The sequence below is a fragment of the Typopeltis vanoorti genome, chromosome 12, assembly GCF_054136105.1.
Source record: "Typopeltis vanoorti isolate ZY-2024b chromosome 12, IOZ_Tvanoo_1.0, whole genome shotgun sequence".
Lineage (NCBI taxonomy): Eukaryota > Metazoa > Arthropoda > Arachnida > Uropygi > Thelyphonidae > Typopeltis > Typopeltis vanoorti.
In genome coordinates this window covers 112,810,147-112,823,025 of record NC_143560.1, presented here as the reverse complement: position 1 = coordinate 112,823,025, position 12,879 = coordinate 112,810,147, and the positions used below count along the sequence as shown (strand labels likewise).

Sequence of the window (12,879 nt, the reverse complement as noted above, 5' to 3'; positions counted from 1 at the left end):
TTCTTACCTCTCGCAGTTCGATTTGACCCCAAAATTACCATTTTGTACCAGAGAAAGAAGTTTCTTCTACTATTTCATAAACAACATATTTAAGTAGAGCTCTTTGTGTTAAGCCACTTTACAGTTCCAGATTTCATTTGCTTTTTCCCATAGAATAATAAGCATAACCGGCATCCTTAAGACAGAAGACGAAACTTTTCATTCAGTGTTTCCTCAAACATTGAATTAGAATGTCAATTCCAATATCTTCTTTTATTTACTAAACGCTTGTTGACTGTCTCAACTATTCCAGTTTAAAGATTCACAGTGCTACGATCCCTTTTCGGAGTCTTCTATTAAAACTGTCACGTTTTCTTAAAAACTTCCAAAGAACAAATTCTCTGGTTGCTGTTCTGAAATTTTCATTCTCTATCTACTTGTATTTCTCATTACCCCGATACCGAACGCTCTCTGTCAGGTGTCAATCACCCATCAATCTCCTCGGCGAGCATGCGCAATTCATGTAAATAGCAAGAGAAGTTACGTGGAAATGTTTGACACGTTATCCTCGTTAGCGTAATGAGAATGTCTCCACAAAGAATAAAAGATATCTCAACACTTAACAGATATGAATAATAATAAAGAAGACTTATTACAAACTATCAGAATCTAGTAAGTACATCAATTTGCAAATGCTTTACATTTCATTTTGACAATACTATTTCTGTAAGGACACATCGCAAGTGCCGATCATACGTTTTACGAAAGCAAAACCAGTACCATAGACAGGGTGTAACCTGCCTCACGGCGCGGCTTAATAAGGGCGCTCGTTCAGCCATATTGCAGTAGGCGCCGTCGCTACGCTAATAGGAATTGTTAAGTGCGGAAAGAAGTTTTTCCAAGTTTAAACTGATTAAAAAGTTATTTGCGAACAGCAATGATCTGAGAAAGATTGGTTGGTCTAGCAACTATATCGATAGAGGCGGTCATAGCTTATAATTTAAATTTAGAAGCGCTTATAAACAGTTTTATTGTGCAATATCCCCGTGCAATAATAATAATTAATATTATTATGTAATCGTTTTACATTAATGTTTCTCTTGTAATAAAAACAAAATAGTAATTGGAAATTTTCTTATATTTTTGTCTTATAATCCATCAGGGGCGATATTTAATTGTTTGCCTCAGGGCGCGATCTAATCTGGCGACTGCCCTGAGAAAAACTAATAATATACTAACATAAACAATTGTAAAACGATTCATAATTTTAAATTATGATTATTGTTATGTCTTATTTCTGATACTACTTAAATTGTTATACAAACATAACAATTCCCTACTTTTTTGACACCATCCCACAAATCACACTCTGTATTCGTCTGTAGAGTATACCTTTATAGAGATTGATTCAGGTTAGTAAGGACACTATATAAAGAGCTACACTGCCTTAGTTTCTATGGTTGAACAACTCACATAACCCAAGTATTAACAAAAATATAAAAGTATAAGGAACATTTTAAATAGTCTGCAGAGCACTTGAAATCTGAGAAATGGAATAAATTAACATACTACAGCTTGTTCTTGATGGATGGCAAATGTAGGTGCCTGGAGAACCCATTATTCTTATGCATTACTCCTACTGTAAAATTTAGTTGTAGGGTTTGAAGCTGTGTTGCTCCTATGGCAGGCATCTTTGTCTGTAGTACCTGGAGAGATGAATACCAACAGATATTCTTGTAGATGTTTAATATTTGTGATATTAAATATATGGTACAGCAACCCAAAGCAAAATACACTGGTGTCCAAAACTAAGGACAGACTATATTTTTACCTGTATATGAAAAAATTTTCATGACTACATCAAAATGTGATCATAAATTTACTGCCAGCATACTAACAAATTATATTACACAAAAAATATGTTAAGAATTTCATACAAATTAAATTGCAATACGTTTTTGGCCAAAGTTACAAATTTCCTGAGGACATAGTTAAGGAATTAATGTACAGTGCTTACCAAGTGTGCAATGTGGTGTGGCATTGTCATCCATGAAAAATGAATTCTTCACCCACAGCACTATAGAAAAATCAACCATGATGTTGAAGAACTTTACAATGTAATGTCGTTCACCATGAATGGTGAACGACATTACATTCTTTTTCCAGCACTTGTAGCTCGGTGTGTCCATTAAGCATAATGTTCTCCAAGTACCATCGTATCTATCTTTTCAAGAACATTCTCATGATGGTAAGTGGAACCACTTTCATGCCAGATCAATTGTTATCTAAAATTGGAGGAAAGACTAAAACGATTCATCTGTAAAGAGTACATTAGCTCATTGGCGTCTTGTCCAATTTTTATGGATACGACACCATTGAAAACATGCTCTACAATGAGAAAAGGACATAAGTAGGTCTACTTGTTGCAGATATCTTGCCACAATTTATCGGCTATCTGTATACCTATGCTTGAATTGAGCTGACTTGCAACCTGACCTGCTTTAGTGCATTGATTATGTTTTGCTGTTAAAACCAAAACTCTGTAATAAACTGAGGGCGACCTCTCTGCAAATGTCTGGAACACATTCCATTGATTTGAAATGCTACCCTGAGCATGGATACAATGCTATGTTACATTCCAACTTTCTGACAATATCAGCAATCCTGTGGCCTTCTTCAAGTTTTCCAGTAATTCTCTTTGTAAAATCATCTAGATGATATCTTTGAGACATTACAAGCCATCCCTTCATGAAAAGAGCTTCCTTCAAACACCACAGCCTTTTATCCTGTCGGGTGCTGCCTTGTGATTTTCTTTGTGCGCAATTTGTGGCTGTTGTCTTCAGAAATAGTGTTCGTCCTTAGGTTTTGGACACCAGTGTACATTAAATTACTATGCATAACTTTAACTACACTTAATTAATGCAAATTTGTCAAACTAGAAATCTGAAGGTGATTTAAAAAATACTTTGTTCTCTCTAGAATAGGATTCTCAGATTATCTGACCTATTCACAATACTGAAATATATGCTAATTCACTTTTTAAAAAATGCCTTTAATGCTGCTGAATGAGAACACACAAATCGGGTATATAAATGAGAAATATAGTTCACCTGTGATTTTATAAAGTTAGATATATACTATAATGATTAGTATAAAAATTGTTACAGGAAAGTTCATTAGTACAACAAATCAATCATTTTAATATTTTGTTTATATGAACAGAAAAAACTTGTAAAAGGCATGGGTGGTGCAATGGATCTTGTGGGCAGTGCTGTTGCTGGTACCAAAGTTATAGTCACTATGGAGCATACCTCAAAAACAGGAGAATCCAAAATTCTTGAAGAATGTACGTTACCCTTGACTGGAAAAAACTGTGTGCATACTATTATAACAGAGAAGGTAAGTTCATGATCTTGAATCATCATCATTTTCAGATATGTGCCTTCAATGAATTTACCAAATACTATGCTTTTATCACCACATAATTAATGTACATTACTAGTTTCCTATCAACAGTTTTCTTCCAATCCTTTCTTTCAAAGGAAACAACTGGAAGAAAATAGTTGATAGGAAGCCAGTAATAATCACAGAGTGCATTCATTCATTCATTTTGGCAAAACTACCACCAGTCCGGGGTAAAAACTTAAAAATAAAATAATTATTCAGTGTGTCAATGTTCATATTAAGGTTCATCATCTAGAGAACACATATGCTTGTTATAAGCCAAAAAAAAAAAAAAGATACAAGCAATATTCGGCTGAGGGAATGTGGACTGCAGAGTTTGGTGGATAGAAGAAGGAGAGGTGATATGATGACTTTTAAACTGTTGAGAGGTGGTTACAGGGTTGACACTGGGGAGCTCTTTTTCTTGGTTGAACAGTGGGAAGGAGTGATGACAAGAGGCCATCCTTGGAAGTTACGAAAGGAAACTGTGAGAAAGAGGGTAAGGAGTGGTTTCTTTGTGTGGAGGGTGGTTGAACCGTGGAATGCATTGCCTGATGGAGTGGTGTGAGCAAGAACAGTCAATGAGTTTAAAGAGCGGTATGATAGACTTTGTGTTTCTTAGGGGAGACCACTCCTCGATGAGTCTTGACAGACTTTATGTTCTTAGGAAGGACCTCCCACGATGAGTCTTTTGACTCCATGGAGGCCTGAACAATAATAATAATAATAATATTACTAATTCAGCCTATTATTAATCTTAATCTCATCTCTGGCAAAAGAAGGGGGAAATAATACGAAACAAATAAATGAATAATTACATATGTAGTAGAGTCTGCATTGATGATGATGCCCTTTGGTTGGAAAGATGTAGGTTTAATTATCATCTGGGATTGGAAGAACCTTAATAAATGCTCATCATATGAAGGTGAGTTAGCCAGCTTCATGTGGAGGTGACAGGGTTTTTTTTCTCTCAGAAACTCAAGTTTTTCATCCCACAAGACAGGCACTCTGGCCAGAAGAACATACAATTTACAGACAGTGTAGATAGGATTAACCACCTATCATAAGCAGTGAGTAGATGTCTAGGAAGCCAAATTACTTGGATGTGGCAGGATATTGAGTGAAACATAAAATTTGCAGAAATTAGTCCTAGAAGTTTGTTAATGATGTAGTAAGGTTAATGGACTGCATTGCTGCTGAAATGCAGTGCATTAATAATGAATGGAGGATCAGATAAAGCAATAATAATATAATATATTAGCAAACAGAATCCCAAATGAATATAGCAAAGGAGGAGGATACCAGTTCCCAGTTGTTGCAAAACATATGGTTGCTCATTTTGGCAATGTTACAGTATTCACACATCTTATCTGCAAAGAAATAACTAAATTCCTTCGACTTATCTGAGAAAAGATAACTAAATCAATATACAGAAAAGTGATAGTCTAAAGTAAACAGTTGCAACAAAAACAAATGCATTATAATGGGCATGCCAAAGCTGGATTTCATAAAGATAACTTGAAAATCTTGAATATTACTTAAATTAAGGCGATATTAAATCCCACATTGTTTTAAAACCGAATAAGAAACTCAAAGATTGGAATCAGAAAGTTTCTTGGTTTGGAAACTCGTATAGCAGAGTATATAAGTTCTTTTCGCTATACACTTTGGTATTAATTGGTCTAGCTACTCACTGATGAAGCCTCAAAAAAAGGCTGAAACTGGTCTGGGTAGTGACCTTCCACCATAATGTAATAACAGCATACATTTCCTAGGAAATGTGTTTTTACATTATGGGAAATACCTAAGAATAGCGATCAGAACTTTACCACCTCTGCTGCGAGTTGTCCGGTATTGTACTACGTACTAGGGTCACTTGCATTAGCTCACGCTAGTGGTCACCGATACTTTATAGTTTACTATATTCGGCAAGAAACTCTCTGATTCCAATCTTTGAGTTTCTTATTCGTTTTAAAACAATGTGGGATTTAATATCCCCTTAATTTAAATAATGTTTATATCGCCGAAATGAAGCTTATTAGTTCTTTATATTTAAGTAACTTGAATATTACATTCTTGGAATAGTAATGCTCGTATGAGCCAATGTTGGCTAAGAGAAGAATGTCAGAAGGAAGAGGAGGAGAGGTAAGCAAACAGGAAATATATGAAATGTAATGTTAATAATGCAGTAGAACTTGATGGCATATCATCACATGCTTTAAGAGAATTCCAGTGAGTTAATAGGTGTCCTCCTATGATCAGTTTTCGGATTCCTTGGAGGTGTCATGAATAACAATAATAATAATGGCAGCACTGACATGTTCAGGAGTTCTGCACTGTGGAAAGTGATAAAGAATGGAGAAAAGGCCAGTGTATGAATCAGGAGTTATGGGTAAGGTGTTATAAAAGTTAGTGAGAGCTAGGATCCAGAATTGGTTGAAAAAAAAAACAGCATTCTCTGTGATAGTTAGCATGGATATATTAAAGGGAGATCATATTTTAACAATTTGTTTATGTATTACAAGATGGCAAATGCATTTTATTAGGGAACAATATTCTAGAAGAGGACAGTCACCCCTAATGTGTCCCTGTTGTCTCTTTTGAGGTTAAACATTGCTGTTTAATTTGTATGCTGACGATACTGGGAAACATTTAAATAGGGCAATGCAGTTTACAGATGATGCAAAATTAAAGTGTCATGGCTTTATAGGAGGATATGAATAGACAATGAGTGGAGTTTTAAAATTTGGAAAGCAAGTATGAGATGCAGAACAAGGTGGGGGGTGTCTTACAAGATGTGGAGACTATAAGGACCTAAAATTTAGGAGTTAGATGTTTTGGATTTAAGCCAAAGCATTTAAGGCTATGAAGCTCACCTACAATTTAGAAGGCAATTGCAAGGACATCATAACAGATTATAGTGATGATGATGATGATACAGGAGACATTGCTAAGACTTTAATCAGATTCCATATAGATTACTGTGTTCAGATTTGGTTACCTGATTTTCAATATATATTGGAAAGTATTCAGAGAAAATTATCTAATACAGTTTCTAATTTCTGGAACATTGTATGAAGATTGAAGAAACTGATGGCTGGGTTGGCCAAATAGCTATATTACCATATCCACTCTCCAACTAATTGGTTGCAGATTCAAATCTTGCCATTGGCATGGACGTTTGTGATTGCCCTGTGTGGAAGATGAACTTTGTTATCTATGTGAGACCATCATTCCACTTATTGGAGGCCAGTTGTGACTTGAAAAGGTTTCATGGTTGGTCTCTAGAGCAGGATTTACAAATTAGGTAAAAAATAAATTAGAAACTACAAAAAATTATTTTTGGAAAATAGTTAAAATCGTTATCCCATGCAGAGTATTAATGTACTACAAGTTTACACCTTCTGTTGGTGGGAGTCAAATAAAAAAATTTTTAAAAATTTTGTGGAAGATGAACTTTGTTATCTGTGTGAGACCATCATTCCACTTATTGGAGGCCAGTTGTGACTTGAAAAGGTTGGTCTCTAGAGCAGGATTTACAAATTAGGTAAAAAATAAATTAGAAAATACAAAAAATTATTTTTGGAAAATAGTTAAAATCATTTGCCCAAGCAAAGTACTAATGTACTACAAGTTTACACCTTCTGTTGGTGGGAGTCAAATAAAAAAATTTAAAAAAAATCTGCATATGTCTCAATTATATCCCCTCTGATAAGAAGTGTGGAAGAGATTTTTTAGAGAATGGGGAAAATTGGTAGAAAACGAGGGGTAGAACATTGAGCTTCATAAGGAAGGCTGAGAAGTGAGGAGCAAGTTTTCTCCTGTGGAGAGTGGCTGGTATATAGAATACAATAGCACAGTGTGTGTGAGAACAGGAAATGAATTTGAAGCATGGTATGATATGTGACTGGGAACCTCCCATAATGAGTCATGCAACTACATGGAAATTTGATTATTTTTATTGTAATTAATTTATTATTTATAGTAGAAATATGTACAATGATAATTGTCTAAAATTATTGTGATTTTTCCCACTACCTGCACTAGACTTTTTCTTTCTGTTTGTTTTGGTGGTGTTTCTGCTGGCATCCTTGAAACTGGTGCTAAGCTTATCTGAGGATGATATTGCATGGTAGTGGTTTTCATTCAGTATCCACAACAAGCCAGGTTTTGATTTAATTGTATTAAATATTAACTTTTTTGATAATAAAAAGCATTATCATAAATACAATTGTAGTTTATATGTCTAGAGCTTATAGTATTGTTGACATGTATGTGAAACATGGCTGACAGAAGATGATAAAGTTAGTGGGATTGAATGCGATGGGTATAGCGTGTTCAGGAGTGACAGGGTGAATAAAAAGGGGGGAGGAGTGTTATTGATGATAGCTGATGAGCTTCAGCCAAGGAGTATAGAAGTTGAACTGCAGGATGGGGAAAAAAGCACATTTGAGGCTGTTTGGTGTGAGATACAATCTAGCAGAACAAAATATACAATTGGGTGCTGCTATAGACCGGGTGATGGAGTGGATGGTGGGAATAGTATGCATAAGCAAATAGAAGAAATGAATGGAAGGAGGGTAATTATTATGGGTGATTTCAATTATGGTAATATTGACTGGAAAGAGGAGAGGGCACATGGGAGGAAGGAATTGGATTTTATGCAGTTATTAAGGGACAACTATCTACGGCAACATGTATTGGAAAATACCAGGGGGCAGAGAGTGCTGGACCTAGTAATTGCAACTGAGAATGTGGCTGTAACGAACATGACCTTGTTGCCACCAATTGGTGAGAGTGACCATAAGGTCATGACTTGGGAGGTGGCTAAAGGAGTCGAATTTACAATTAAGACAGGGTATATGTGGAATTACCGGGCTGGTAAGTATGACAAGCTTAGGTGTGTGCTTGGCTCAATGCCATGGCATGTAAAACTGCAAGGGCTGGATGTTGATGGTGCATGGGAGGTGGTCAAGAACTGTTTGCAGGAGGCAATGGTTGACTGTATACCAAGAGTCCGAATAATAAATCAGGTAGGGGTTAAATGGATGAATAACACTATTAAGCTTGAGCTGCAAAAAAAGAAACAATTGTGGAGGGAATTTAAGGAGAAGGGTGACCATCAGGTGCATGAACAGTATAAAGCTCAGGCCAGGATGGTAACAAGGGTGGTAAGAAAAGCAAAAGCAGATTACGAAAGGAAATTGGCCATGCAGGCTAAAGAGAATCCCAAACAGTTTTTTCAATATGTTGCAAGTAAAAGGAAAAATGCTCATGGTAGAATGATCTTAAAAAATGCTGAGGGTAGGGAGGTAACTGAATCAGTCGATGTTGTGGAATTACTGAGCGAACACTTTGCAAGAGTATATCATCCAGGTGGTGGCTTTGCGGAAATGGAGGAACCAACAGCTTATACTGGAATTGTGATGAATGAGGTAGAGGTAACTAGTCTATTACAGAACCTCAATGTCAATACATCTGTGGGATTGGATGGTATACCAGCTCGTGTCGTACGTGAAGCGGCCAAAGAATTGTCAGTGCCCTTGACCATTATGTTTAATTTGAGCCTCAGGACTGGGTCAGTCCCAAGGGGGTGGAAAGAGGAGAAAATAGTTCCACTGCACAAAGGTGGTTCCAAGGCTGCTGTTGAAAATTACCGGCCAATCAGCATAACAGGAATCATTATCAAGGTCTTAGAGAAAATAGTCAAGAGGAAAATACAAGATTGGATAGAAGAAAATGGGATACTGTATCGGGGACAGCATGGTTTTGTGAAGGGTAGGTCATGCCTCAGTAACTTGCTCACGTATTATAACACAGTGACGGCTGAACTGGATAAGGGTAATGGATTTACAGTGATTCTGCTGGACCTTGCTAAGGCCTTTGACAGGATACCACATGGAATTCTAATCAGTAAATTGCAGCATATGGGAATGGACATAGGGTTGGTGAGATGGATAGGAGGGTGGTTGACGGAGAGATATCAGAGAGTGGTTTACTCAGGAGTAGAGTCCACAAGACGGCCTGTGACTAGTGGTGTACCACAAGGATCTGTTCTTGGACCACTGCTGTTTAATTTGTTCATAAATGATATAGGAAAGGATCTGAGAGGAACAGTTCATTTGTTTGCGGATGATGCGAAGTTGGGTAGGGCAATAGTGAATGCAGATGACGTCAAAATTTTGCAGGATGATTTGGATAGATTGGAGGTCTGGGCTAGGGAGAATGGATGTCAATTTAATGTGGCAAAATGTAAGGTTATGCATTTTGGGGTGAAAAGATGGGAGGCAGTTTACTGCATTGGTGGAACCGTGCTCCAGGAAATTGATGAGGCACGAGATTTAGGAGTGTTGGTGGATAAGGAATTGAAATTTAGGGGACACATTGCAAAAGTGGCCAAATCAGCTCATCAAATCACTTGGTTGCTGAAGAATACGTTGACAAGCAGAGACAAGCAGGTTATTGTTCCTCTGTATCGAGCCTTGATAAGACCTCATCTCGACTACTGTGCTCAGATTTGGTCACCTAGGTTTCTTCTTGATGGGGAGGAGGTGGAGAGGATCCAGAGGCGAGTGACCAAGATGATAGCAGGTCTGTGGAATGAACCGTATGAGAACAGGTTGAGGATTTGTGGGTTGCAAAAATTGGTTGATAGGCGGAGGAGGGGAGATATGATTGAGACATTCAAATTACTGAAGGGTTTCTATAAAATTAATTCAGAAGAAATTTTTGAGAACAGGGCTGGTTGTGGGAGGACTAGGGGACATCCATGGAAACTGGGCAAAAGTGTGGTTAGTAAAGGTGTTAGAGCTGGGTTCTTTACTTTTAGAGTAGTGAATGAGTGGAATGCGCTCCCTGAGTCTGTGGTGGATGCTGTGACAGTGAATGAGTTTAAGGCGAGGTATGATAGATACTGTATGAATGTCGAATAGTTGTGATGAAAATGATTTGGGGCCTCCCTCGATGAGTCAAATGACTCCCTGGAGTTGCCCGTAATAATAATAATAATAATAATGTATGCATATGTATCCTATCATGTATAAAATACTGCATGATTGTTATAAGAATTCTACTTATTTCTTATATCACTCAATGAATAATCTTTTATTTTATTTCTACAGGGTGTGTTTGAGGTAGATAAAATTAAAGGGCTAACCCTAACTGAAATTGCTGATGGGGTGGATTTGCAAGATGTAAAATTGACAACTGCATGTTCATTTCAGGTAATATTATTTGAATAATATTTATCTTATTGCAATGATCAAGACTTCATTTTAGTGCATAAAAGTGCAGTTTAACACAATTATTTACTCAAATTGTTGTGATAATATAAAGGATTTTAGAGAAAGATGTTGGAAATTTTTTTCACTCGGTTAGACTATAATAAATTTAGTTTAATCCTTTATCCAAGTGTAAGCAAACAAAGTTTGTGCCTGAAGTATCTTTAGGACTGAGGCAACTCATGGTAAAGGTGGACCAAGCTCTCATCACTCCTTCTCTTAGTATCTCCCATAATGCAAAACACATCTCCTTGCAGATATGTATAATGCTATGCATTAAGAGATGGGCCACTATCCAGACCGGTTTTGACCTTTATTGAGGTCTCGTCAGTGGGAGCCAGACCCAGAGGTGGTGATACCAAGGTGGAAGCAATGGAGAAGTCATCTTTACTGATACTAGTTGCCAAAAGGTGTCTCACCTTATTATTAAATTACTCTGAATTTAGAGAAAGATGTTGGACGTTTTTTTCACTTGATTAGACTATAATAAATTTAGTTTAATCCTTTATCCAAGTGTAAGCAAACAAGGTTTGCAGCTCCCACTGACGAGACGTCAATAAAGGTCGAAACCGGTCTGGGTAGTGGCCCTTCCCTTAATGCATAGCATTATATATGTCTACAAGGAGATGTGCTTTGCATTATGGGAAATACTAAGACAAGGAGTGATGAGAGCTTGGTCCACCTTTACCACGAGTTGTCTCAGTCTTAAAGATACTTCAGGCGCAAACTTTGTTTGCTTACACTTGGATAAAGGATTAAACTAAATTTAATATAAAGGATTTTATTGTGCAATGAAACCTGTGGAAAATTCATGACTAAACGAACACACGTAATAACCACAGTAATAAGTTTTAATAAGTAAATATTTCATCTTAAGTATCATAGGACATAGTCAGTACAGTTAATTCAAACAGTACCAGGAATAACATACAGTTAGGGCACATGATTACAATGGAATCGCAATATACGTGCAGTAGCATGTTATAGAATTAAATTAAAATATATCTGGGGGGGGGGGATAGATTACATTAAAATAAGATAACATATATAAAAAATTATTTTGCACAAGTTTGTATGACAATTTCCCATACTTTAGGAATAGCAAGAACGTCATTACGGTTTCGATTTGGTATGTGAAATAGGGCTTCAGCACTTTCTTTATATAAACGTTCATGTTTATTTATAGATCTATGTATGAGTTTGGTCTTTTTCCAATGGATCCTTGAGTTTTCAACTCCGTGTTGTGCAAGGCCAGATTTCTGCGGTTTGATAAGACAGATGATGTTCCGAAATGCGTTTATGAAAAGATGAACCAAAAATTTGGCTACGATATGTGGATGATGTTTTTGCTGTCTGGGGTCATTCCAAACAAGAACTACACCTGTTTCTAGATAACATAAACCTTCATCCTCGCATCAGATTCACGCTAGAAAAACAATCTCCACAGGGTATCTCCTTTCTGGATTTACACCTCCAAAGAAAAGAAGATGGTTCCATCCTCGCTTCTGTCTATCACAAGCTAACATTTTCAAGTCGCTACATTCACAATTCTTCTGCTCATCATCCATCTCAAAAATTTGGCATCATCCACATATCGTAGCCAAATTTTTGGTTCATCTTTTCATAAATCATTAGTAACCAGAGCACACAGATTCTGCTCCTCTGAAGAATCTTAAACCAAGAATTCGAAATAATCAAAAATACAGCCATACTAAATGGATACAATCTTAAAACAACTCAAAAAATCATCAGTCACTTCTCCACACACACATCAACCTAGACAAGAAAAAGCCCTTAGGATTTCCATACCTTATGTCAAAGGCATCTCTGAATGTCTTTCAAAAATTATGAAGAAATACAAACTTGCTACTACCTACAAACCAATCAACCAGATCTATAACTTGTTACCTTCTTCTAAAGACAAACTCTCAACTCTGATGCTACCTAGTGTGTACGAGGTTCCATGCTCCTGTAAATTGTTTTACTATGGACAGACAGTTAGATTTGTTCATAAACACATTTCAGAACATCGAGACCATATCCGTCTTATCAGACTGCAGAAATCTGGCCTTGCACAACATGGAGTTGAAAACCCAAACCATAGGATCCATTGCAAAAAAGACCAAACTTCTACATAGATCTTTATATAAACATGAATGTTTATATAAAGAAGTGC

The 12,879-nt window shown here is 36.6% G+C and overlaps 1 protein-coding gene across 2 annotated transcripts in view; it reads left to right on the top strand.

Annotated features, from left to right (window-relative positions):
• The window catches only part of LOC150101142 (succinyl-CoA:3-ketoacid coenzyme A transferase 1, mitochondrial-like), a 221,809-nt gene that overhangs the window by 198,375 nt on the left and 10,555 nt on the right, over positions 1-12,879 (top strand). For both annotated transcript variants that reach the window (XM_090401526.1, XM_090401525.1), the window contains exons 13-14: positions 3,202-3,378; positions 10,545-10,646. In XM_090401526.1, coding sequence (XP_090257652.1) covers positions 3,202-3,378; positions 10,545-10,646 — 279 coding nt within the window. The remainder of the gene's footprint in view (positions 1-3,201; positions 3,379-10,544; positions 10,647-12,879) is intronic.